At 46.2% G+C, this 26468-nt stretch overlaps 1 protein-coding gene across 21 annotated transcripts in view; it reads left to right on the top strand.

The window, feature by feature from the left end:
• unm_hu7910 (un-named hu7910) overlaps positions 1–26468 on the top strand; it is a 42262-nt gene that overhangs the window by 11715 nt on the left and 4079 nt on the right. For 4 of the 21 annotated variants that reach the window (XM_030348581.1, XM_030348583.1, XM_030348585.1 and 1 more), the window contains 5 exons: positions 671–721; positions 811–849; positions 1360–1404; positions 1665–1697; positions 2316–6332. In XM_030348581.1, the coding sequence (XP_030204441.1) occupies positions 671–721; positions 811–849; positions 1360–1404; positions 1665–1697; positions 2316–5428 (3281 nt within the window). In that variant the 3' untranslated portion in view covers positions 5429–6332. Of the gene's footprint in view, positions 1–670; positions 722–810; positions 850–1359; positions 1405–1664; positions 1698–2315; positions 6333–8682; positions 8737–10307; positions 10506–14855; positions 14898–15019; positions 15053–17301; positions 17335–17854; positions 17891–18915; positions 18964–22326; positions 22360–22510; positions 22597–23080; positions 23168–23573; positions 23725–24106; positions 24244–24346; positions 24446–24647; positions 24738–25063; positions 25202–26155; positions 26292–26468 lie in introns of those variants that run through there. The other 17 variants (XM_030348603.1, XM_030348596.1, XM_030348598.1 and 14 more) reach the window with 12 other exon arrangements.

A 26468-nucleotide genomic window follows, 5' to 3' on the forward strand; every position in this document is an offset into this window, starting at 1 on the left:
CCGCCTCAGCGGCCCCCTGGACTGAGCCAACCCCCCCATGATGGCATCAGCTGGGTTGTGGGGAGACGTGTCCGTTCAGGGGTCCCTAGCGTTGGATTAGTCTGAGGATTCTTTGCATGGCCAACAGCAAAGGGTTTGATGTTGAGCGGCATCCTCAGAGTTTGGCAGGTAGTAGTGTTTAGTACACTAAAACCTTTGGGAAATGATGAACCTGCCAAAGGGTTTGCCTAGGTGTTTTTACTGCATGAATTATGATTAACAGTTAAGTTAGTTTATATTTCTTTACACCAACCACTGCTGTGTGCATTTGCATGGTTTTACTTTGTGTTCTTACTGATTATGAGGAAACGGTTTGGAATGAAATAAGGTTATAATAATACATCTTAATTTAGCAACAGGCATAGAAAAAATCACAAATGAATAAATACCAGAATAAACGTCAGTGCTTATAACTTGCTGTTCAATTTGAAAGATAGTGCCAGACAAGTATTTCTGACAATCAGCACCATGGGTTATAAGTCTTTCAATTTCCAAAGTGTTGATGGTTCTTTAAAGTATATTTACTTCAAATAGGACCGTTGGCTGGGATTATAAATTGGGTTGATTTGGGATGACTCGTATAATTTTTTGTTCACGTGTCACTGACTTGGTGTCATGTCCCTCTGATCAGATGACGAGAAGCTAAATGGTGCTACTGTCCCAAAGAAAGGACTGAAAACAGGTAACTGTGTCTGTCATAGTACATCTATAGATCTCTGTGCCACGGAGACCTCTGTTAAAACCCTTTATCAATTTCTAAAAACCTTGCAGAGGAAACACAGGATGTGAAGAACATAGACCGGAGGAAAGGTAGTATCATTTGGTTTTCGTTCCATGCCTGAACAACGACACTTGAAGTTGGCATGGCATTTAACCCAAAAATGGTTGCCTGTTTGATTCCTCTCCACTTAACAGTATTTAAATAAATTACGAAACCAACGTTGAAAAATCTCTGTGTGTGTGTTGGTCAACATGTCTATGAGGTGAGCTAAAGGTGTGTTTGGTGTTTGTTTGTAACTGGCGTATCAAACATAATGCAGTGTACGTATCTAAGGGCCTTAGAGAAACAGACACTCAAAAGTGCAGTTGTAATTGTGCCTGGGCCCGGTTCTACCTTTTGAACTTTGTATTTGCATGTTGTATTTGTCAGATTTTTCAAAAAGTAAAGTGTGTGTTTGTGAAGATTTAAAGTTTAGTTGCAAAGCGCCAAAAAATGTATGTTGACCCTTTCAAAGAGTGTGTGTGTGTGTGTGTGTGTGTGTGTGTGTGTGTGTGTGTGTGTGTGTGTGTGTGTGTGTGTTCGTGTGTGTGTGACACCAGAAAAGGTCATTGAGGTTCTTCTTCCAGACATTGAACTACCAAGAGGTAACAATCCGTTTTTGTCTTTTAGTGTGTGTCTTTTATGTATTTGTCTCCTATGTAAAGCCTTGTGACTAGTGGTGTTTTGGAGGCAGATGTACGACTTGCAGATATGGAAAGTAAAGTTTCCTGCAGTCTGAGGTCACTGATCTGCTAACCAGCAGAACTGGAGAGTTTTGCTGGTGAGCAGTGCATGACTTAAAGTGGAAGCGCTGCAGCTCCTGCAGTTCATGAGGTCTGATACTCTCCTCTCTGCTCTCTCTCAGAGGAGAAGGTCCCTGGTTGGAACAGATCTGGAGGTACTAGCCCCCGTCAAGCATGAAGGAAGTATAGGCTGGGCCTGGCTCTAGCGGTTCTTTGGGTGCTCTACTGTGTGCTCTATTGGGTTCTCTACTGGGTGCTCTATTGGGGTGCTCTATTAGGGTACTCTACTTGGGTGTGCTTGCTATTGGGGTGCTCTACTGTAGTGCTCTATTATGGTGTTCTATAGTGGTGCTCTCTGAGTGAGGTTGCATGGCTTGAGTTTGTGTTGGTCTTCAAACAGACCTTTCTGCTGTACTGTAAGAGTCTGGTGGTGAGGGGGACCAAAAGCCTGGCCAAGCCCTGGTATGAAACCTAACATCCCATGATTCTGACACTCAATTACTAACTGCACTACCTAAATAAACTACCGGTACTGAATGCTGGTTTTGATGCCTTCTTCCTGTTACATAAGTTGATGTTGGCTATTCACCTCGAGTGGCTTGCCGTTGAGTGCCTTGCCCAAAGACTTTGGCTTTGATGAGTCGTTGACCAACTGACCTCCATCCTGCATCTGAGACGTCACATGTCTGCATGTTTGCCTGCTGTTCTGAGCCATCTGCGGTACTCCGCCATTAAATGTCTCTGGTGTTCTCAACCCCCGCCACCCGCCCAAGATGAGCTGCCCAAGGGCCTGGGGTTGAAGGTGCGCTCGACGCTCCACCAGCAGCTCAGGAGCCTCTACCAGAGGATGGAGGCAAAGAAGATCTCCCGGTTGGTGCTGGGGGAGGTCCGGGCCGTCCTGGAGGAGGAGGAGGAGGCCAGTGAGCTGGCCTTGGCCTTGAAAATGAAGAGGCTGGAGGCCGCGCACAAGGCCCACCACATCCTCAGAGAGGAGGAGCGGAGACGAGCCGAGGAGGAGGAGAACATCAGAAGAATGGCAGAAAAGAGACGAGAGGAGGTGCGCAAGAAGGAGGCAGAGGAGGATAAGAGGAGAGAGGAGGCACAAAGAGTAGCAGAGGAGAAGAGAAAGGAGGAGGAACGCAAGAAGGAGGCACAAAGAGTTGCGGAGGAGAAGAGAAGGGAGGAGGAATGCAAGAAGGAGGCACAAAGACTAGCTGAGGAGAAGAGAAAGGAGGAAGAGCGCAAGAAGGAGGCACAAAGAGTAGCGGAGGAGAAGAGAAAGGAGGAGGAAAGCAAGAAGGAGGCACAAAGAGTAGCGGAGGAGAAGAGAAAAGAGGAGGAACGCAAGAAGGAGGCACAAAGAGTAGCGGAGGAGAAGAGAAAAGAGGAGGAACGCAAGAAGGAGGCACAAAGAGTAGCTGAGGAGAAGAGAAAAGAGCAGGAGCGCAAGAAAGAGGCACAAAGAGTAGCGGAGGAGAAGAGAAAAGAGGAGGAATGCAAGAAGGAGGCACAAAGAGTAGCTGAGGAGAAGAGAAAAGAGGAAGAGCGCAAGAAGGAGGCACAAAGAGTAGCGGAGGAGAAGAGAAAGGAGGAGGAACGCAAGAAGGAGGCACAAAGAGTAGCTGAGGAGAAGAGAAAGGAGGAGGAACGCAAGAAGGAGGCACAAAGATTAGCGGAGGAGAAGAGAAAGGAGGAAGAACACAAGAAAAAAGAAGAGGAGATAAGAAAGGAGGAAGAGCGCAAAAAGGAGGCAGAGCGATTAGCCGAGAAGAGAAAGGAGGAGGAACGCCAGAGAGAGGGGAAGTTAGCGGAGGAGAAGAGACGAGAAGAGGAGCGCAAGAAGGAGGCAAAGAGATTAGCAGAGGAGGAGAGAGAGGAGGACAAGCGCAGGATAGTGGCAGAGAGGCTGGAAAAGGAGAGAATAGAGAAAGAGGAGAGGGAGCGTACGGCCAGGGTGAAGAATGAGAGAGAGAAACTGGTGAAGGAGAAGGAGGCCCGGGAGGAGAGAGAACTCCAGGAGAAGGAGAGATTATCACGAGAAAAAGGGAAGGAAGAAAGAGAACTGAAAGAAAAAGAGAGACTCACCCGGGAGAGGGAGAGAGCGGAGAGGGAGAGATTGTTAGAACAGGCTGCTAAAGAGAAAGCAATGAGGGAACAGATGGAAGAAATACGCATTGCAAAAGAAAGAGAGAGTCTGGCACTCAAGAAAGAAAAGATAGAAAGAGCAGAGAGGGAGAGACAAGCTAAAGAAAGAGAGAGACTGGCCTTGGAGAAAGCAAATATAGAGAGAGAGAGACTCTTGAAGGAGAGGGAGAGACTGGCCCTGGAGAAATCAAAGATAGAAAGACAGAGAGCAGAGAGAGAGAGACTCTTGAAGGAGATGGAGAGACTGGCCCTGGAGAAAGCAAAGGTAGACATAGAGAGAGCAGAAAGAGAGAGACTAGCAAATGAGGGGGAGAGACTGGTCCTAGAGAAAGCAAAGATGGAAAGAGAGAGGGTAGAAAGAGAGAGACTAGCAAAGGAGAGGGAGAGACTGGCTTTTGCAAAAGCAAAGATTGAAAGAGAGATAGCTGAACAGGACCGACAGGAAAGAGAGAGACTTTCCCTGGAGAAGACAAGGGTGGAAAGAGAGAGAGCAGAGAGGGAGAGAGTCATGAAGGAAAGAGAGGGACTGGCCAAAGAAAGAGAGAGACTGGTCGTAGAGAAAGAAAAGATGGAAAGAGAGAGAGCAGAAAGAGAGAGACTAGCAAAGGAGAGGGAGAGACTGGTCCTAGAGAAAGCAAAGATGGAAAGAGAGAGGGTAGAAAGAGAGAGACTAGCAAAGGAGAGGGGGAGACTGGCTCTTGAAAAAGCAAAGATAGAAAGAGAGATAGCTGCACAGGACCGACAGGAAAGAGAGAGACTTTCCCTGGAGAAGACAAGGGTGGAAAGAGAGAGAGCAGAGAGGGAGAGAGCCATGAAGGAAAGAGAGGGACTGGCCAAAGAAAGAGAGAGGCTGGTTGTAGAGAAAGAAAAGATGGAAAGAGAGAGAGCAGAAAGAGAGAGACCAGCAAAGGAGAGGGAGAGACTGGTCCTAGAGAAAGAAAAAATGGAAAGAGAGAGAACAGAGAGGGAGAGACTCTTGAAGGAGAGGGAGAGTCTGGCTCTTGCAAAAGCAAAGATAGAAGGAGAGATAGCTGAACAGGACCGACAGGAAAGAGAGAGACTTTCCCTGGAGAAGACAAGGGTGGAAAGAGAGAGAGCAGAGAGGGAGAGAGTCATGAAGGAAAGAGAGGGACTGGCCAAAGAAAGAGAGGAGAAAGAGAGGATATGGCGAAAGAGAGTGGAACAAAAGAGACAAGCCCAGGAGAGTGAGAGAGCAGGGGGAGAGGAGGAAAAGAGGCAGCAGAAGGAGACTGAGAGAATCGCCCGAGAGAGAGAAGGAATGGCCAAGCAGCAACAGCGGGTGGCGAGGGAGAGAGGCGAGAGGGAGAGAGCGGAAAGAGAGCGCAACACTAAAGAGTGCCAGAGAGTGGCCAAGGAGGGAGATGAAAATCTGGAGCGAGAGAGGACGGATAGAGAGAAGCAGTGGATGGCGGGAGAGCTGAGAGAGAAGCAGAGGATGGGGGGAGAGTTGAGAGAGAGGCAGAGGATGGATGGAGAGCTGAAAGAGAGGCAGAGGATGGCGGGAGAGCTGAGGGAGAGGCAGAGGATGGATGGAGAGCTGAGAGAGAAGCAGAGGATGGAGGTGGAGCGGGCGTCCACGGAGAAGCAGCAGGTTGGGTTAGCCAGGGAAAGAGCTGCCAAGAACAAGGAGACGGAGAATGTTCCTGAAGGAAAGGGGAGAGTGGGGCTGGCACCGGAGAGGGACACCAGGCATGGGGACCAGGCCAGGCCTCAGGTATAGTCCTCCGTCAGGGCCAAGGCCAGCGGAGCAGGGGCTTACCAACATCCCAAAGACAAACTAGTGGCATCCGGCACACACTGATGATGTCACGACATTGCCCCCAGAGGAGCAGGCTCGCTGTGTTAACACTGCACGTTGTGCAGCACCATATTCTGTTGCATTTACCATGACCAAGTGGTGCACCAGGCCGATGGTTACATTATCCATGGAGTTGTAAGGTGTTGAATCCACCAAGGCTAGGCCAGGTTGATGCTGCACACACTGTACCGAAACAATATGGATGCTTTGTTACGTACTCCATTCTGACTCCATTCAGTTCAATTACAGCAATCGGCGGTTTGTTACCATTTCTTGCGGTTCTATTTTATGTCAAAGGATTTTAACATCATTCTTTATAATAAGTGGAATTCTCTCTCTTTCTCTTTCTCTCTACCTCTTTCTCTTTCTCTTTCTCTTTCTCTCTCTCTCTCTCTCTCTCTCTCTCTCTCTCTCTCTCTCTCTCTCTCTCTCTCTCTCTCTCTCTCTCTCTCTCTCTCTGTCGTTTTTGGGGGGAAGGTTCTTTCCTTTTTATTTTATTTGTTTCCTTTTCATTGTAGCTTAGTAGAAATGGGCCAGTCCTCTCTGAGGCAGTGTCTACGTCCTGGAGTTAGAGGCACAGAGAACACAACGGGTGGCTAGGACTGTCAAGCTTTACCTTGAAATCCCCTTGGCAGCAACTCACTGGTCAGGAGAAAAAAAAGGCTCAGTAGGAACTTCAACAGAGCGCCTCACCTGGATCAGAGGAATGTGTACTGTATATGACACCTATATATGCAGTTGAAGGTGTTATTACCGCATGTTGTAATGCCTAATATGTAAATGATTAATATTTTTGAAGGACTATTAAATAAATGCTTAACATAAATTGTGTCAATTGAGTTTATTGTTGAACTGTTTTCTGCTAGACTGGGTACCCCCAGTCAATTTTGCCGGCGATTTGAATTCACCCTGCAGCAGGGGCTGGAGAGGCGCAATATTTTTCTTCCTGTTCCCGATCTACTTTTACTGGAGCCAATCACCAAGCTGGCTTACCCCCCTGGCGCGCTATTGGCTGGTTTAACACAACAGTAAAGCAGCGATTGCAAATTCGTTCCGATTTTCCCAACTCTCGCACGAACATCAACCCTAATGCCTGCAAACCTGTCGGCGATGCTTATAGGCTTCTTATCTTAAAGGTCCCATGACATGAAAATCTCACTTTGTGAGGTTTTCTAACATAAATATGAGTTCCCCTAGCCTGCCTATGGTCCCCCAGTGGCTAAAACTTGCGTTTGGTTTAAAACTAGCACTAGCTGTTCTGCTCGCCTTTGAAAAAACGGAGGCTCAAGCGCGCTGATTTGGAATGTCTGTATTCATGACGTCATCAGGAATCTCAGCTCCTCCCCTTACTCTGCCTGGCCCGCCCAGAGACGAGTCTCATTGTAGAAATACCAGAGACGAGAGTCCGACGTGTTATGCGCCATCACACCAACAGCAGAACGGTTATCCAAATAACAATTGTACAACACTTGCATTACAGTCCTGGAGCTCTATATCTAAATAATATCATATAATACATAGATATCTATATCATATAACATATTGTATGCGCCTCCAGACGATATTATGAATCACAAACGGCTTTGTCGGGTTCTGCGACGTCTCTGGTTCTTCCACTTTCACATCAACCTGAAGTCGACTGAACCGCGCGCTGCCTGCTGCCGGCTGCCCGCTGACGGCGATGGTGCCTCGCGGCAACCGGCGGCATGTCGCAGTTCATGTACTTCAGCGAGTCAAACCAAAGTTCCTTTCCCCCAATTCCTTCTCAACCATGGCTCAGATAACCCCCACGACAGTCTCGTTGTGGAAATACAAGACACGTCAAAGAACCGACAAGAAACACTTGCGTTACAGTGTGTGTATTCACATTTATGTGGACGTTGAAGAACCAGGAACGTCGGAGAACCCAACGCGGTCGTTTGAGATTCATAATATCGGCTCACACAGCTTTTGGCCGTGATAATATATATTATATGATATAGATATCTGTGTAGGCTATATGCTAATATTTAGATATAGAGCTCCAGGACTCCCGTGTGTTCTAGAATATTTACAGAACACGGCTAAAGGCTGTGTGCGCCTCGCCATTGCGATACATCCACTGTAAACAGAGCGCATGGTACCGTGGCTGCAAGCTGCTCAGGGCCACACCCCCACCGTCCTCCTTGACACGCCCACCGAAACAGCGCATTTGGGGGAAGCTCAATGTGCGACTGGCTCGGAGTGGCTGTAACTCTGCACCACTGCTGAATTTCGGGAACGTCTTTGAATACTGTTAGTTGCCCACTAATACCTATATTAAAGAATACATAAAATAGCATGTCATGGGACCTTTAAACAAAAATATCTCTTGAGTGACTATGTACCCTCCACTTTCATATTAATTTTGCACAACCTGCAAAAAAGGTTTGCTGCCATTGTCAACCCATTGTGTAACAAAACAATCACGTTTGTTGACACCTGTAGTTTTACCGTCACTCTGCATAGTACGTTGATTGGTTCAAGGACTATCCAATTGCGTAAAGAGTCATTTGAACTACAACCATTGATCACGCTTCTGTGCTGAAGAAAATGACAGCAGCCTCCCCAGACCAATGTGCAATCTATGATTGAGCTAGGTCTGGCAATAACCAGGCTAGTTTCTGCAGTAGTTTGGTTATGTTTGGACCTGGATAGAATGAGGCTGGTCAGCAGTTTTTTGTAACAATTAATTTCATTATATTAAATATCTGAACTATATAAAGTTTCTTGTTTTTGTATATAAGAGTCATGGAATCCTGCCTGTTGTTGCTATAGTATCAATCCTGCTCATCCATCAACAATAGTCTCAAATGGTCTATCGTCAATCTGTTTACTTGAATATTATAATTCTATTATAATATTTAGACTTTAGGCTAATTCCTGTCTTGCCTTCGTTATAGTATGTCAGCTTATGTTATATCCTTTACTGATAGCAGGTCAGAGTATGTATTAGTCCCCAGGCGGTCATTGCTCTTGAGAAAGTGCTTTCCTTTGAAACGTGGGAACAGGACCCTGTGATTTTAGATTAGAGGTTGGGATCCAGAGATAACTGTTCAACTCCTTATGATGGTTGGACCTCACATAGACAGTAATAAAGATGTGTTGAAGTCGTTGAGGGGTTCTTTATTTCTAATGAACCTCTTTTGAACAAACAGGTTTGAAAGACCCAGTGACATTTGAAGTGGGAGGGCGGCCTGCTGAGGAACACGGTGAGAGAACACATGCTTAGCAATCATTCAAGAACCCTGACCCTCCCGGAGGGGCCCCCGTCCCTCACGGAGAGGCCCCCGTCTGGCCAAGTGGGCTCTCGTCTAAGAGCCCACTGGGCCAGACGGGGGAGGAACATAGACCTGACCAAACACACTCATCTGTGCACTCTTGAGACACATCGCCAGTCTTGGTCTAAAGACTGGATATCGGATAACATGTCCCTCTATCAGTGTCTAATATTGATGTTGTTGTGAAACCTTGTCCAATATGCAAACAAAACTAAGAAGCAGAAAGGGGCAATATAAATATCATCATGGATATCAGTGTGTGTGTCGCCGTCTGAAAGAAATGAAATATGTCTCTGAAATAAATCAGATTTGATTGTAGGCTATAATATCAAACTTAATAGGCAACATAAGTGTTAGGGTTGTTGTGTCATCAATCTAGACTCTAGCGCTTCATGAGGTAAAGACACACCTTCAAGCGGGAAGCCCGGTTGTAATGGAGATGCTAACCCAGACGCGTATAAGCGTAGTATAATTAATTATTAGGCCCATGTCACTCCCAACACCCTCATGAGTGTATGATGAGTGACAACTCATCATACACTACATATCACTCCTAACAGGCTCATCATACACTACATATCACTCCTAACAGACTCATCATACACTACATGTCACTCCTAACACACTCATCATACACAACATATCACTCCTAACAGACTCATCATACACTACATGTCACTCCTAACACACATCATACACTACATGGCTCTCCTAACTAACTCGTACACTAGATGATTTTCTTGCTAGAATAACTACTCACACAGCTGTGTACACTTTATGTCTACCATCTCATGTTCCCCGATCTCACACACACACAGACACACACACACAGATACGGACACACACACACACATGGACACCCACAGACGTGGAAGTGCTTTAGGCTAGGTATTGTGCTCTACCTTAGACAAAAGCCAGGGGGTTTGGGTTACCAGTCTATTATGGGGGGCCTATTGGGTGCGGTCCCTAAGTCAGAGCAGAATCTGGGCTGAGGTGTAGTTGTTCTGGAAGACATGTTGAGCAGGAAGAGGCTCAGAGGCCCACACCCTGCAGCGTGGCGCTCTTTAGAACTCCTGATGTAGATACCGCTACATCTTTACGCCATCACAAGTCGCTCAAACATGAAGGAATCAATGAGCACACACCACTGGCCAATACAACCAACGAGCTGATTACAGCATCCTTGGGGGCTGGACCACATGCTGCAGTGATAGAATACAGGGACACTAAACCTGCACAAAGTCACTGCCACTGCTCAATCATTTGGGGACCAAATTATTGGACGTCGAGTGTTGCTTTTTAAAATACAAAGTAAATCTTGATATTCATACTGAAATAGGTCACTAAAATATAATTTAATATCTAAACATGCTGCACCATAGATGAGATCCAGACACCTCTAATGAGGATTCAACGGTTTGCTTGGAGTGTATTTCAATTAATTAATCTCACACCTTCAAAAAGAGGAATCAGCAAAGTAATCCCTGTGTTCCTGTTCCCAGACCGGGCCCCCCCTGCTGACACCCAGGACCCAGACCGGGACCGCCCTGCTGACACCCAGGACCCAGGCCGGGTCCGCCCTGATGACACCCAGGACCCAGGCCGGGACCGCCCTGCTGACACCCAGGACCCAGACCGGGACCGCCCTGCTGACACCCAGGACCCAGACCGGGACCGCCCTGCTGACACCCAGGACCCAGGTGAGCTGATTCCTTCTCCCTCCTCTTGTGTGCCGGAGCTCTTTGGTACTTTTTGGTGCTGTGTGTGTAAGCCTCTCTGTGTGTAGGGGCGCACTCACACTAGGCCATCTGTACCGTGCCCAAGTCCGTTTCACACCTGTACCGTGCTCAAGTACGATTGAGCGTATTTACACTGCCAAATTGGCCGTTTTATGCACGCCTTTTTCGCGGCACGGTCCGCGCATTTACACTCGCTGTTGTAAATTGTCTGCTTGAGCTAGAACCCCAATTTACCCTCCCGGACCCTGCACACCTTTGTGGTTTATTGGGTTTCATTCTGTTGTAAAAGTGACGGCTCCGCAGTTCCAGGGGGGAGGGCTTGGGTAGTGGTGTTGCTGCGCTGTCTCCACAGAGACAATTCAGCGATGTGATCATGAGCAGTTGACTTCTAACTTGAGAGAAAGTGAAATCCGCGAGCTGCTGATCATGTGAGAGAAGGTGATGCAGTCGTATTAAACAAAGACGCTGAAAGATGGTGCGATCTACGAGAGAGACGCAGAGGAACTGTCCTTACGAGGCTTTTGTCGGGAAAAAAAACAAGTTGTCAGCAAAATAAAGAATATGTTGGCGTTTTTGTACTTGTAAATAGTTAGTCGCGTTTGTAGCCTACACTCACACGTGAACTTATTCTTGCATGCGGGTGTCTTCATTCATCAAAAAATATAAACATTCATGAGTGTGCAAATTATTCTAAAGACTTCTCCAGTGAACAAAGAAAGCCTGTGCCGTGACAAACGGGGTATTTTGATCAAAAACTCAACTTCACTATCGCCCCAACGTGAAACGCTAGCCTTCATGTTTATTGTTTAATGGAAAAGAAGGGTCGCATGGACTATACGTCATCCAGCTCAGGTTGTGTAGCCGTACGTGTGCGCGTGTCGGCTCATTAGCACCTACCGTGGCCTGAGCACACCTCTCCCAAGTGTGCTCAGGCCACGGAATTGAAGTGGACTTGAGTACGGTTGGCACTAGCCAAACAATCTAGACCTGAGCACGGTACAGGTGTGAAACGGACTTGGGCACGGTACAGATGGCCTAGTGCGCCCCTAGGTCTTTCTCTCTCTTTCTTTGTGTAGGCCTCTCTCTCCCTCTGTTTAGGCCCCTCTCTCTATCTGTGTGCAGGCCTATTTGTGTGTGTAGGGGCGCACTCACACTAGGCCATGTACCGTACTCAAGTACGATTGCTCCCTAAAGTCTAGATCGTTTGGCTAGTGTGAGCACACCATCCGTACTCAAGTACAGTTCAATTCCGTGGCCTGAGTACACTTCGGAGAGGTGTGCTCAGGCCACGGTACAGATGCTAATGAGCCGACACGAGCATACGCACGGATACGCAACCTGAGCTGGATGACGTATAGTCCATGCGACACTTCTATCCCGTAAACAATAAACATGGCGGCAAGCGGCTCACGTGTCGGTTCACGTTGGTGCGATGTTGAGTGTTTGATCAAAAATCCTCCATTCGTCACAGCGCAGGCTTTCTTAGTTCCCTTGAGAAGGCGGGGCTGCGCACGGAGTCTAGACCTCTTTAGAATAATTTGCATACTCCCGAATGTTTTTATTTTTTTAGGAATGAAGACACCCGCTTGCAAGAATAATTTTGTTTAATACTTTGTTTAATACGACCGCATAACCTTCTCTCACATGATCAGCAGCTCGCGGATTTCACTTTCTGACCTGCTGATGATGATATCGCTGTGTTATCTCTTTGGAGACATTCTAAAGAGGTCTAGACTAAGCTGCGTTGTACTCAGTTGCGTTGTCTCTGTGGAGACAACGCTGCGATATCCCCCCCTGGAACCACGGAGCTGTCGCATTTACATCAGAATGAAACCCAATATACCGCCAATTTGTGCAGGGTCCGGGCGGGTAAATTGGGGTGCTATGTCAAGCAGGCAATTTATTTTTTTACCTTGGGTAGTGTAAAGGCGCGGAAGAGGTGTGTGTAGACCTCTTTGTGTGTAGGCCTCTCTGTGTAGGCTTCTCTCTGTGTAGGCCTCTCTCTCTCTCTGTGTGTGTAGGCCTCTCTGTGTGTGTAGGCCTGCCTGTGTCTCAGGGCCTCTCTCTCTGGGAAGGCCTCTCTATGTGTAGGCCTATCTCTCTGTGTGTAGGCCTCTCTCTGTGTGTAGGCCTCTCTCTCTGTGTGTCTTGGCCACTCTCTGTGTGTAGGCCTCTGTGTAGGCCTCACTGTGTATAGGTCTTGCTCTGAGTGTGTGTGTGTGTCTGTGTGTAGGCCTCTCTCTCTCTCTCTCACTCTCTCTCCATAGGCTCCTCTTGTGTAGGCCTCTCTGTGTCGAGGCCTCTCTGTATGTAGGCCTCTCGCTCTCTCTCTGTGTGTAGGCCTTCTTTTTCTCTGTTTAGGCTTTAGGGGTGCAACGGATCGCAAAACTCACGGTTCGGATCGTGTCACGGTTTTTGAGTCACGGGTCGGATCATTTTCAACAACAACAACAAAAAAGATGATTACAAGACAAATGTGACTTTAAATAAAATCTTCAAATGTGTAAAAACAAAATAAAGTGAAAAATTAGGTAATAATCCTGCGTCCTCTAAGCATAGTAAATATTTTAAAGAATTGCTTGTGTCCACATGAAATAAAAACTTATAAAAAATAATTTAAACAAAATAAAGTGCAATCTGAGTCATTATTCCTTCTTCTTTTTAACATGGATAGTAGGGCTGTCAAAACGAACTTCGCTTTTCGAATGCAATTCGAATTTTTAAAAAAAGGAGAACATTCGAGTGCGGCAACTAACGTTCAAACTTTTTTTTTTTTCTCCTTAAACCCGCCCCCCTGCGAGATGTTAACTGGCCTCATATCTTTGCAAATAAACACAGTCAGCTTTTTCGTTATTGTCTCTTGCCGCCCAGCTGGCAGACAACGAGATGAGGAGGGAGGCAAAAACAATGTTATTCTTGGCTGTTTTGACCGTGGCTCTTCCTCAGCCGCTAACTGTTCTGCGTACTCTGAGTAATGCACTGAATGGAGGTGTGCGCTCATGTTGCTCGTAGTCGAGTGGTACTTTAACGACTTACAGCATAATTTGCAAATGACGGTTTCTCTGGATGTAATCTTCCCGTTTCTCGATGGAAATCCAAAAATTTTCCACACGGTGCTTTTTAAGTTTTTAGGAGTTATGCTTTCCAGCTCTATGTCTGCTCGCGCGCTGCTCCCCGCCATCTTGTAAGCATACAGTCACGACGCACGACGTTGACTTTGATTTTGCTGCAGCCATAAGCATTTATGTTTTCATTTTGATATGATTTAATTTATTTACTTTATCCATGTGTTAATAGCGGAGCGGTAAGAAAATCGCCTGCTTGTCTTTTCATGAAGAGTTGTCTTTTTGAGACTTAAAATAGCAGTGTGTGTGTGTATTTGAATGATTGAACATCAGCTTCTTCATTAAACATCATTGCTTGAATATTTCTGGCGTTATATCTTACCTATATATAAGTTTTATATTGATTTGGTAAAACTTGTTGCAAATGTTACATAACAGATTTGGTTGACGCGCCCTCTAGTGGACGCGGGACGTAGGCCTAATAATAAGATGGTATCGGTGTATATAATGATATAATTAAAAAAAAAAAAAAAAACATTAAAATATTTGAATATTATTCGAATATTCAACATAAGAAGCATTAGAAATTCGAATATGATTTGAGGGGAGGATTGACAGCCCTAATGGATAGTAAATAAAAAAATAAAAAAACTGTTTCCAAAGGAAGCACAGACAACCGGGCGAAAAGACTACAACCAAACATAAACAGCCCATTTCCGCTTCCGGTTCCGGTACGGTTTCTGTTCAATGGGATTTACGAAACGCCGAATAAAACACGACAGAAACTGTATTTCGCTACGATACTTGATTAGGAACATCAACGAACACCACTAACCACTCGGTGAGTTGCACATTTCTGAAAACAAACGTTTAGGGTAGTTTTAAGGACAGGTTTGTGAATGCCCAAAGCCAGCCATTCTGAAGCAGGCAGGGGCGAATCGAAATGAGCCAAATACCTGAGACAGGACCAATAGTCAACATTTGGTGTGTCAACCACTATATTTGATCCTAGACAAACCAGACAGGGTTGTCTGTCTGTCTTTTTGCCTGTCTGAGGTCAGACAATCTGAAGTGTCGCAGCACCAAAGTAGTAGCGTGCATAGGATGAATATTGAGCTCACGTTGGGACTGCAGTTTGAGGCTCATTTCTAACATCCTGATGCCACATGGCCATACCATGACATAACAGATTGTGTGTGTGTGTGTGTGTGTGTGTGTCTGAACGGATCATCTTGTGTTCCTCCAGCGGTCCGCCCCCAGCCCCCTCTGGTGGAGGACTTTGTTCCAGGTCGGTGCCATCATCTAACATTGAACTAACATTGAAATTGAAGATATTTCAATGTTCAAATACAGATCTCTTTTGACCTACAATATACTGTTATTTATTCAAATGTTCTATATTTTTTGTAGATGACCCCAGAGAAGACAGTGGACATCCATATGGTCTGCCAGACGTATTTATATATATATATATATATATATATATATATATATACCGTAATTTCCTGACCAATAAGGGCACCTGAATATAAGCCGCACCCACTGAATTTTTCAAAAATAATTATTTTGAACATAAATAAGCCCCACATGTCTTTAAGCCGCAGGTGTTTACCGGAACATTGAACCTAATGAACTTTACACAGGCTTTAACGAAACACGGCTTGTAACAAAAATAAAAAAATAGCGTTAAACAGCCTACCAAGGAAGTAATTGCTCAATATCTTCCTCCTCTTGCGCATTGAAACCACTGAAGTCATCTCCTTCGGTGTCAGAGTTGAATAGCCTCAGAATTGCTTCATCCGATGTTGGATCATTTTCATTGTCGCTCTCGTCCCTTTCATCCAGAGGCAAATTCCCTGTTGAGCTAATGCTGACCTCTTCAACACTTGTCATCCAAGTAGGGGTGTACGGTATAAACGGTGCTGAAGGTATACCGGTGTGAACTTGCGCTACGGTATGGATTTTGACGTTACCTCGGGGCCGGTGTGACCGGTAGACAATGTTGTGTGTAACGCGTAACAAAGTAAGTAATGCGTTAATACAGTTCCCTAACTACTTTTTCATGTAAAAAGTAAAGTTACGACCAACTACTGAAAATATGGTAATGAAACATAGTTCCTTTTTCAATTCGGTACCACGTTACTTTTCCCAGGGACAGATTGACAGCGATACTGCCTTCTCAGGCAGTATGCTATTGCGCAAGTACGCAGGTGCGCAGCAAGCGCTCCTGCGTGCTCGCGCAATAGTCCCTTCACGAGCTCTCATTCCACAACGTACGAGACAGACGCTGGTAGCGTGAAGCCGTCTCTGCAATCCGACATTGCTTCCGCAGGCATTTTGAAAGCCAGTCCTTACAACAAAATGCCAGTGGTGGAACGAGATAACAACGTTGTCACTGTTTACCTGTCTAAGGACATGGTTCCCTTTCAAAATGTCGATAGAAAGGGTTTTAAAGAGATGGTTAAAACACTCGATCCCAGGTATGCGTTACATGCCCGCACACACTTCAGCCTAATTGAGATGCCAAACTATACGGCAAGGTCCGCAAGCAAGTGGAGAAACAAATCCATACTATTAAACATTAGTGTTTTTCAGAGATGGAAGTAACTTGAGAAAAGATTTTAATTTTTTTATGCGGTTTTGCTGCCTTTCCAGTATTTTACCCCTTCAGAGGCATTTATATCGAAATTAGAAGATAAAATGAACATACCGTGGTATAATACCGTTACGTCTATTCCTCAAATCATACCGTGATATACATTTTAGTCCATACCGTACAGCCCTACATCCAAGCCTCCCACTGAACACTCCATATGCCATTCATTCATTAGGCTTTCCGTCATCCATCCCTTCTTGTTGACTTTCACAACAATTTCTCTCGGGAATATTTCTTTTGGCAATCGTGCGTTTAAAAATCACCATCAGTGGAAGCTTTTCTCCCGATGCCGTGCAGCTCAGAACACAGGTGAAGTGCGTTTTTTTGCATGCCCAGTTGTTTTCAGCATGAGGGATGATTCGCCTTTCCTGTTGACAGTCCGAGTGCGAGGCAGGTGAAACGTCAGAAGTACCTTATCCATATTTGATGATGTTGAGTCAGTTCCTCACACTGCTGTTTCCAACGTCTTATTATCGACTCATTAAGGCCAAGCTCCCGTGCAGCAGCTCTATTTCCTTTTCCATCAGCCAGACCGATCGCCTTCAACTTGAAAGCTGCATCATATGCATTTCTCACTGTCTTTGCCATGATGAGGGTGACAAAATGACTAACGTAATCAGAATGATGGGAAGTTTCAGCACGCTCGATTTAATCTAAACAGTGAACTAAACAGTTACGATGTTTCACCTTAACCTGTTCAGCAATTTCATTGCTCTAATGAAAGCTTCATGCCGCCAAAAAACTGAACACTGTCACATGATGTGTTTTTTGCTCAGTTTTTTGGCGGCATGAAGTTGTGAAAGTGGGAAACATCCATAAATTAGCTGCGTCATTGTTTAAGCCGCGAGGCTCAAAGCATGGGGAAAAAAGAAGCGGCTTATAGTCCTGGAAATTACGGTATATATATATATATGATGTATACATTATATATATATATATATATTCGTATACATATATATGTGTCTTTATTTGTCTCTGATACCTCCTCTCTGCTTGGTTCCATCCTTCTGACGTTACTCATTGTTCTTGTTTGCAGAGGACGAGGTTGAGACCATAGACACCACTGGGGGTAAGAACACATGGATGGTAGCAGTTGTTGCAGTCGATATAGGCTGGGACGTAGAGCTAGAGAGCGCCGGGACTTAGAGTTAGAGACAGCTGGGACTTAGAGTTAGACAAAGCTGCAATGTAGAGCTAGAGACAGAAGAGACAAATCTAATAATGGAGTTTGTTTCTTGCTGAATACAACAAATATTTGCAGCACAAATGAATGCTTCTTTGATGAACATATGATGAAGAAAGGAGACCAACACTAGCTAGGTAGCTTGCTAATTAAATCAGCAAATTAACTGTTCCACATATGGCTATAATCAGATTAAAATATAAAGTCCATTAACACTTATCACATAGTTACACATCAAACTAGGTGTCAAAGTTAACTAACACTTGTTTGATGTTGTTTGGAGTTCGTCGTTTCCGAGGTCAGAGTTGTCTTGAACACAGTACCAGTGAACATAGTACCAGTCTGAGTGAAGGTCACTTTCTGTGTCGTGCATCTTGTGACCTCTGTCTTGTTTCTATGGGTACAGTCTTGGTGGACGAAGTGATGGCAGAGGAAACTATGGGTGAGAAGATTTTTTTTTTATATCAAAAGATCTAGAAATCCTCTCTGCCTTATTGGCCGTCGCTGTTCCTAGCTGGTTTATTGGTCCAGTACCAGTGTTTGTATTGGTCAAGTACCAGTGTCTATATTGGTCCAGTACCAGTGTCTTTATTGGTCCAGTACCAGTGACTTTATTGGTCCGGTACCAGTGTCTTTATTGGTCCTGTACCAGTGTCTTTATTTTTCCAGTACCAGTGTCTTTATTGGTCCAGTACCAGTGTCTTTATTAGTCAGGTTAGGGATCGACCGATACGGATTTTTTAGGGCCGATACGATACCGATATTTTTTCATCAGCCTTAGCCGATACGCCGATACGGCGATACCGATATTTAGAGGCGATACTACTTTTTTTTTTTTTTTTTTTTTTTTTTTTTTTTGCTCCCTCAATCATAAAAATGACACTGATAACAAATGTTACAAGTCTCAATCAAAAAAAAGGAACATTTATTGAACTTCAATATAAAAAACTATATTTAACAAATAGTAAAAACAGGTGCGGTAGAACAAGTTAAAAAAAAAAAAAAAAAAAAAAAAAAAAATCGGCGAAAATCGGCCGCGTATCGGCCGATACCGATACACGTAAAAAACGCGAATATCGGCCGATAATATCGGCCGACCGATATATCGGTCGATCCCTAAGTCAGGTACCAGTGTCTATATTGGTCCAGTACCAGTGTCTTTATTTTTCCAGTACCAGTGTCTTTATTGGTCCAGTACCAGTGTCTTTATTGGTCCAGTACTAGTGTCTTTAATAGTCAGGTACCAGTGTCTATATTGGTCCAGTACCAGCGTCTTTATTTTTCCAGTACCAGTGTCTTTATTGGTCCATTACCAGCGTTTATATTGGTCCAGTACCAGTGTCTTTATTGGTCCACCACTAGTGTAGTACGAGTACTAACCATTGTCCCCAGTATGTTTACTTTATGAAAGTTGTGGTAGAAAAAACCCTTGATAATCCTGTTTTTTATGTTGTCTTGGATTTCTAGTTGAATCTGGGAAATATGTGACCAGCTCCAAAGTATCCCAGGAGACAGGTAGTGACCCAAGTTAAAACCTAACCTAAACGAACTAACCAGAAGACAGGTAGTGACCCAAGTGAAAACCTAACCTAATCTAAACTAACTAACCAGAAGACAGATAGTGCCCCAAGTTAAAAGCTAACTTAACCTAACTAAAGGCCGATTTAGGGTCGTTTTAGACGCAGAGACGTAAGCACGTAATTTACACAAGGGACTTGTTTTAGACAAGTTTTGATTTACGGTTCCTTTAAGGTTCCTTAAGGATTGTGCGTGTTGCAAGGGGATTCTCCGCCAGAACAGTAGGGGGAGCAACGAACGAATCTGTGGGCGTGGAAGTGGAAATCGCTGGCTTGTTTATATTTATAATTATCATAATTCGTTCTTGTGTTTTCTTCTTCTCCTTCTTCAAAATTCTTCATTCGCTTCTGTCACGGCCTTTTAAAAATGGCGCTATTATGCTGTAAAACCGGAAATGTGAGACTCCTGAAAGGATGTGGTTAGCTGGCCAATCACAGTCTTTGCGAGCTGCGTAGGGCCGTAGTGTTTTAGTCGCATAGTCAGGAATTCTGGGCGACGCACTTAAGCACGTAAGGGGGGATATTTTACCGCGCAAGGGGGGGTTATGTATCTTACGTGCTTACGCGCTACGTCTAAAACAAAGCATATATCGGCCTTAACCAGGAGACGGGTAGTTACCCAGGTTAAAAAAAAACAAATCTTACTAACCAGGAGAAAGATAGTGACCAAAGGTAAAACCTAACCTAACTAACCAGGAGACAGGCAGTGACCAAACATTAATTCTTACCTTACCTAACTCGCCAGACATGTGGTGTCCCAAGTCAAGACCTAACCTAACCTTACTTACTAGGAGAAAGGAAGTGACCAAAGTTAAAACCTAACCTAACCTAACTAACCAGGAGACAGGTAGTGGCCCAAGTTAAACCAAACCTAACTTAACTAACCAGTAAACAGCTAGGGACCCAAGTTAAAACCTAACCCAACCTAACTATCCAAGGGACAGGTAGTGCCCCTAGTCAAGACCTAACCTAATATAACTAACCAGGAGACGGGTAGTGACCCAGGTTAAAACAAACCTAACCTTACTAACCAGGAGAAAGGTAGTGACCAAAGTTAAAACCTAACCTAACTAACCAGGAGACAGGTAGTGACCCAAATTAAACCAAACCTACCTAACCTGGAAACAGGTAGTGACCCAAGTTAAAACCTCACCTAACCTCACCTAACCAACAGACAGGTAGTGGCCCTAGTCAAGACCTAACCTAACATAACTAACCAGGAGACGGGTTGGGACCCAAGTCAAAACCTAACCTAACCTTACTAACCAGGAGACAGGTAGTTACCTAAGTTAAAACCTAATCTAACTAACTAGGAGACAGGTAGTGACCCAAGTCCAGACCTAACCTAACCTAACTAACCAGGAGACAGGTAGTGACCAAAGTTAAAACTGAACCTAACCTAACTAACCAGGAGACGGTTACTGACCCAAGACCTAACATAACCTAACTAACCAGGAGAAAGGTAGTGACCAAAGTTAAAACCTAATCTAAACTAACTAATCAGAAGACAGATAGTGCCCCAAGTTAAAAGCTAACTTAACCTAACTAACCAGGAGACGGGTAGTGACCCAGGTTAAAAAAAACCTAATCTTACTAACCAGGAGAAAGATAGTGACCAAAGGTAAAACCTAACCTAACTAACCAGGAGACAGGCAGTGGCCAAACATTAATTCTTACCTTACCTAACTTGCCAGACATGTGGTGTCCCAAGTCAAGACCTAACCTAACCTTACTTACTAGGAGAAAGGAAGTGACCAAAGTTAAAACCTAACCTAACCTAACTAACCAGGAGACAGGTAGTGGCCCAAGTTAAACCAAACCTAACTTAACTAACCAGTAAACAGCTAGGGACCCAAGTTAAAACCTAACCCAACCTAACTATCCAAGGGACAGGTAGTGCCCCTAGTCAAGACCTAACCTAACCTAATATAACTAACCAGGAGACGGGTAGTGACCCAGGTTAAAACAAACCTAACCTTACTAACCAACCTAGCCTAACTGAACTAACCTAACTAACCAAACTTAACTAACCTAAACAAATCTAACTAACTAACCTTACCTAACCTACCTAACCTAACCTTATCTTTGCTAAACATTGAATGGTATTGTATTTTGTGGAGCACCGGGGACATCAGTTTTTTTACAGAGGTTGTTATCATTATATAACGTGAACGTGTCCTTTTGCAACTACACTGCTACTCTACTGCTGCTCTACTGCTACTCTCCTGCTACTCTATTGCTGCTCTACTGCTATTCTAGTGCTGCTCTACTGCTGCTCCTCTCTACTTGGACTCTTGCTAATCTACTCTATCCTTCTAGTACCAGACTCCTTAGCTAATGTGTGTTCTTTAGATTTACGAGGGGCATTAGAAATGGGCGCAGAGGGCCTCTGGACGCAATGGATAGACCTTCAACCGATCAGAGCAGCGAGACTCGTGACACATCAGTGGCAGCCATCTTGGTTGTTTATGACAATGCCTCAGCTGCGCTCCTGCAAGGCTTCCCTGAGCCCTACAGCCATCTATAAGACCCCATATCAGTTCATTCTGATCCCCCTACAGCATCAGACCCTCCTGACCTACAGTATCAGACCTTCCTGACCTACAGTATCAGACCCTCTTGACCAACAGTATCAGACCCTCCTACAGTATCAGATCCTCCTGACCTACCGTATCAGACCCTCCTACAGTATCAGACCCTCCTGACCCTACAGTATCAGACCCCCTTCAGGTCCTCTGTTGGGATTGGCTCAACTAGTCTAGTTCCCAGGGGAACCCGGTCTTCAGCCTTACTCTACTTCGTCCTATTCTAGGGACCATTCTACTCTAGCTCTACTCCTCCTCCACCGTACCTCTGTCTCCATCATACGTTATCTCTAGGATTAGGTCAAACCCCGTACCCTTGGACAGTGGGACATGGATTCATATTAGTTAGGGTTAGGGCTAACACCATATTCTGGGACATGTATCCAGATGTTAAGAGTTAGGGTAAGGGCAAGCATAGCAACCTGGGACATGGATCCAGATGTTAAGAGTTAGGGTTAGGGCCAAGTGTAATATCCATGTCAGGCGCTGCAAAGGGCGACGTGTTTCAATGTGTACCAGGGTTAGTGCTCAAGTGACTAATTTCATTCTCCACATTAAAGAAAAAAAATCTGGTTTGGAATAGAAAACCTTCTTCTAGTGGTGGAGGGAGGTAAATTATATATTGGATGTCTTTCGCCCAGTGAATATAGAGGTTAGCCTGGTAGAAGTGGTTTTGGATGAGTACATTGTAATGAGACATCTGTTTTCTTGTACAGAGAGCCGGTCGGACCAGAAGGTAAAAGAGAAAAGTAAGAGACTAATTTTTAATGCAAGCACTCAAAGATGGATTCAAAATAATTTCAGTTTAAACTGAACTGCCATCTCCCTCTCTCTCTCTGTGTCTCTGTCTCTGTCTCTCTGTCTCTCTCCCTCTGTGTTCTCACTCTCTGTCTCTCTCAGCTAAGAAGAGTAAGCCCAAGCTGCTGAATAAGTTAGATAAGACCATCAAGGTGGAGATCGACGCCGCAGAAAAGCTACGCAAAAAGGTAACATGCTGCAACCTCTCCCTGCCCGTCTAATTTCACCCTGTGTGTCTCTGCCCGACTCACCCGTCCCGTGTGGGTCTGTCTCGTCGTCCCGTGTGGGGGTCTGTCTCACCCGTCCCGTGTGGGTCTGTCTCGTCGTCCCGTGTGGGGGTCTGTCTCACCCGTCTGGTGTGGGTCTGTCTCACTCATCCCGTGTGGGGGTCTGTTTCACCCGTCTGGTGTGGGTCTGTCTCGTCGTCCCGTGTGGGGGTCTGTCTCACCAGTCTCGTTTGGGGTCTGTATCACCTGTCCCGTGTTGGGGTCTTTTTCACCCGTCCCGTGTGGGGGTCTGTCTCAACCGTCCTGTGTGGGGGTCTGTCTCGACCGTCCTGTGTGGGGGTCTGTCTCGACGTCCCGTGTGTCGGTCTGTCTCGACTTCCCGTGTGGGTCTGTCCAAGCGTCCGGTGTGGGGGTCTGTCTCACCCGTCCGATGTGGGGTCTCCAGGGGAAGGTGGAGGAGGCGCTGAAGAGCTTCGAGGCCCTGGTCCAGAGGTTCCCCCAGAGCCCGCGGGCGCGCTACGGGAAAGCTCAGGTATGACCCTCTGTCTGTCACATACTGTCCAACGTCTGTCTATCCTCCTCATTCATTGAAATGTTGTTCTTCCTTTTTGTGCTTGTATGCTTGCTTGTGTGTGTCTATATGTGTGTGTGTTGCTATGTAATGGTGTGCGTCCCTATGGGTTGGTATGTGTGTGTGTCTGTGTGAATGTGTTTGTGTGTGTGTGTGTGTGTGTGTGTCTGCTTGTCTGTGTGTTTGTGTGTTTGTGTGCATGTACGTGTCTGTGTGTGTGTGCGTGTCTCTGTGTGTGTGTGTTTGTGCGTGTCTCTTTCTGTGCGTGCGTGTCTGTGTGTGTGCGTCTGTATGTGCGTGTCTCTGTGTGTGTGTGCGTTTCTCTGTGTGTACATGTCTCTGTGTGTGCGTGTGTGTGTGTGTGCAGGCGGAGGACGACGTGGCAGAGAAGCAGCGCAGCAACGATCTGCTCCAGAGAGCCATCAACAGCTACAGAGAGGCCTCGGAGCTGCCCTCTGCGACCCCTGACCTCATCAGGGTCACGCTGAAGAGGCGGGCGGAGAGGCAGCAGTTCCTCGGTAGTGGGGCAGGGGTGGGGTGGGGGGAGGGGGGGGGGCATGAAGTTAACTTAAACCAAATCAATATGATGTTTTCAAATGGTCTTTTGTCTTTAACTTATTCTTTATTCCCGATGCTGTCTCGCCCCCTCCCTTCCTTCCTCTTCCCTCCCTGCCCCCCCCTGCCTCCCCCTCCTCCCTCCCCCCCGTCTCTTTCCCCCTTCCTCCCTCCCTCCTGCCTCCCTCTCCCCTCCCTCCCTCCTCCCTCTCCCCTGTCTCGCTCCCTCCCCCCCGTCTCCCTCCCTCCCCCTTCCTCCCTCCCTCCTGCCTCCCTCTCCCCTCCCCCTTGCTCCCTCCCCCCTGTCTCCCTCCCCCCTCCCTCCTCCCTGTCTCCTCCACCCAGGCAGGAACCGGGGTGCTCTCCTGACCCTGGAGAGGCTGGTGGAGGTGTTCCCGGAGGACCTGGGTCTGAAGAACGACCTGGGGGTGGCCCACCTTCTTATTGGGGACAACAAGGGGGCCAAGAGAGTATATGAGGAGGTCTGACCCCTGATCAGTGTTAATTATAAAAGAGTTTAAAGGGTTACTACTTAGAGTGAGAGCTGCTGGAGAATGATCCGCTCCCTCATTCGTCCCCCACCAGGTCCTGGCTGTTGCCCCCGGCGACGGCTTCGCCCTGGTTCACTACGGCTTCATCCTCAAGTCGGAGAACCAGATCGCAGAGAGCATCCCGTACCTGAAGGTTCACGTTTCTTTCTAACACCAAAGAAGAAACATTGAGACATATTCTATCCATCATCTTTCTCTCTCTCTCTCTCTCTCTCTCTCTCTCTCTCTCTCGCTCTCGCTCTCGCTCTCGCTCTCGCTCTCTCTCGCTCTCTCTCTCTTTCCCCCCCCCTCCCCATTCGCACGCTTTCTCTCTCTCATTACTTCTTCTTCTCCAGGGAGGGTTGGAGTCTGGAGCTCCAGGAACAGATGACGGACGCTTTTACTTCCACCTTGGGGACGCGTTGCAGAGAGTAGGAGACGACAGTGTAGGACACACACACACACACCTCCTCCTTCAGCAGATGTGATTGACTCAGAGTTGCTCTGCTCCACTGAGCTTTAGGCCAGAGTGCTCCCATTCGAGGTGGGCTGCTTTATGGACGCTCTCCCTTCTCTCATTCTCTCATTCCCTGTCTTTTCATTCCATACTCCTCTCTCCCTTAGTCTCTCATTCTTGCCATGGGCAATATACATGCTTACTCTCGATTCCAAATGCTTTCCTGGTATGAAAGCATACAACAACACAATTATAGTCACCTAGACCCTGGAGCATGTGACCAGTGTGGGCCACTTATGACCCGTCTCTCTGCAGGCTTACCACTGGTATGAACTGGGACACCAGCGGGGCCATTTTGCATCTGTGTGGCAGAGGTCTCTGTACAACGTGGACGGACTGCAGGCCCAGCCCTGGTGGACCCCCCAAGAGACCGGCTACACAGACCTGGTCAAGGTATTCTTTCTGTCTGTCTCTGTCTCTCTCTGTCTTAGTGAGATGTATGATTTAGTGAAAGTATGTATATAAGTCTATGTGTTACGGTGTCCAAGATACATTTATCAGCAGATTTGGACAACCCAACATAAAGACTCTGACGACAGGGTTTGCGGGGAAAAGCAATGTTTTTACTGGTTGGAACACTGATCTTACAGTTTCACGCAACTGAAACAAGTAACAGCAAAAACAGTTTCAGCAGAAAAGCCAAGGTGGTTGCCACATGAAGGTAAAGGAAAAGTATAAAGGAAAAACCTCACGCTGACTAGCTGGGAGGTGCAGCTTCCCTCTTTGCCGGGCCCGACGCACAACTTGCGGAGCGGACAAATATAACAGTGCGTCTTCCGGGGAAGCTATGTGGCTACCTTACTGATCCTAACCGTAAGGTTCAGAAAGTAACCAGCACGGTAAAAACAAATGTAACGTATTTAACACTGTTAACAAATAGGTAACAGAAGGTAAAGGTGTGCCACTGTCTGTGCTCAAGATGAGAGAGAGAGATAGTAAGCCACTCAGCTTTATATGAGTGGGGGCGGCGCCAACAATCAGGTAGAGCCAGTCAGCAACTCACACCCACGATGCTCCATCTCCAGGAGGTGATTGTGATGATTGGGTGCAGGAACAAGGCAAGAACAAGACATTATAGCAAAACATACAAAGGCAGCACAAGACCAAGTGCATGTAGCACTACCACATATTGGTATAGAAGTGTATATCATGTGTATGTAGTGTATAATGCTGGTTTCATGGCCCTCCTGTCCGTCTGATCTCTCACATCTACCAACAGTTTTTTTGTGGGAAATGGTGCTGGTTGTGTACTAGGAGGGGGTTCAGACTCGGCTCTTCTCCAGCGTGGAGGTGAGGGTGGGGCAGGCCTGTGTGGAGTGTGTGTAGACATGTGTGTGTGTTTGTCAGGCTCTGGAGCGCGGCTGGAAGGCCATCCGGGAGGAGGTGCTGGCGGTGCTGGACCTGAAGACCGGCCTGTTCATGCCGGAGGAGGAGAACCTGCGCGAGAGAGGGGAGTGGGGCCAGTACACTCTGTGGCAGCAAGGTGCGTGCGCACACACGTACGCACACATGCATTCAGACACACACACACGCACAAATTCAGAAACATGCACACACACAAGCACGCACATAAACACACAACCACAGACGCACACACATGCACACACACACACGCAAACATGCAGACGCACACCCATGCTCACACTCACATTCAGATGCA

This window comes from Gadus morhua, chromosome 23, assembly GCF_902167405.1.
Source record: "Gadus morhua chromosome 23, gadMor3.0, whole genome shotgun sequence".
In the NCBI taxonomy this organism is placed as follows: domain Eukaryota; kingdom Metazoa; phylum Chordata; class Actinopteri; order Gadiformes; family Gadidae; genus Gadus; species Gadus morhua.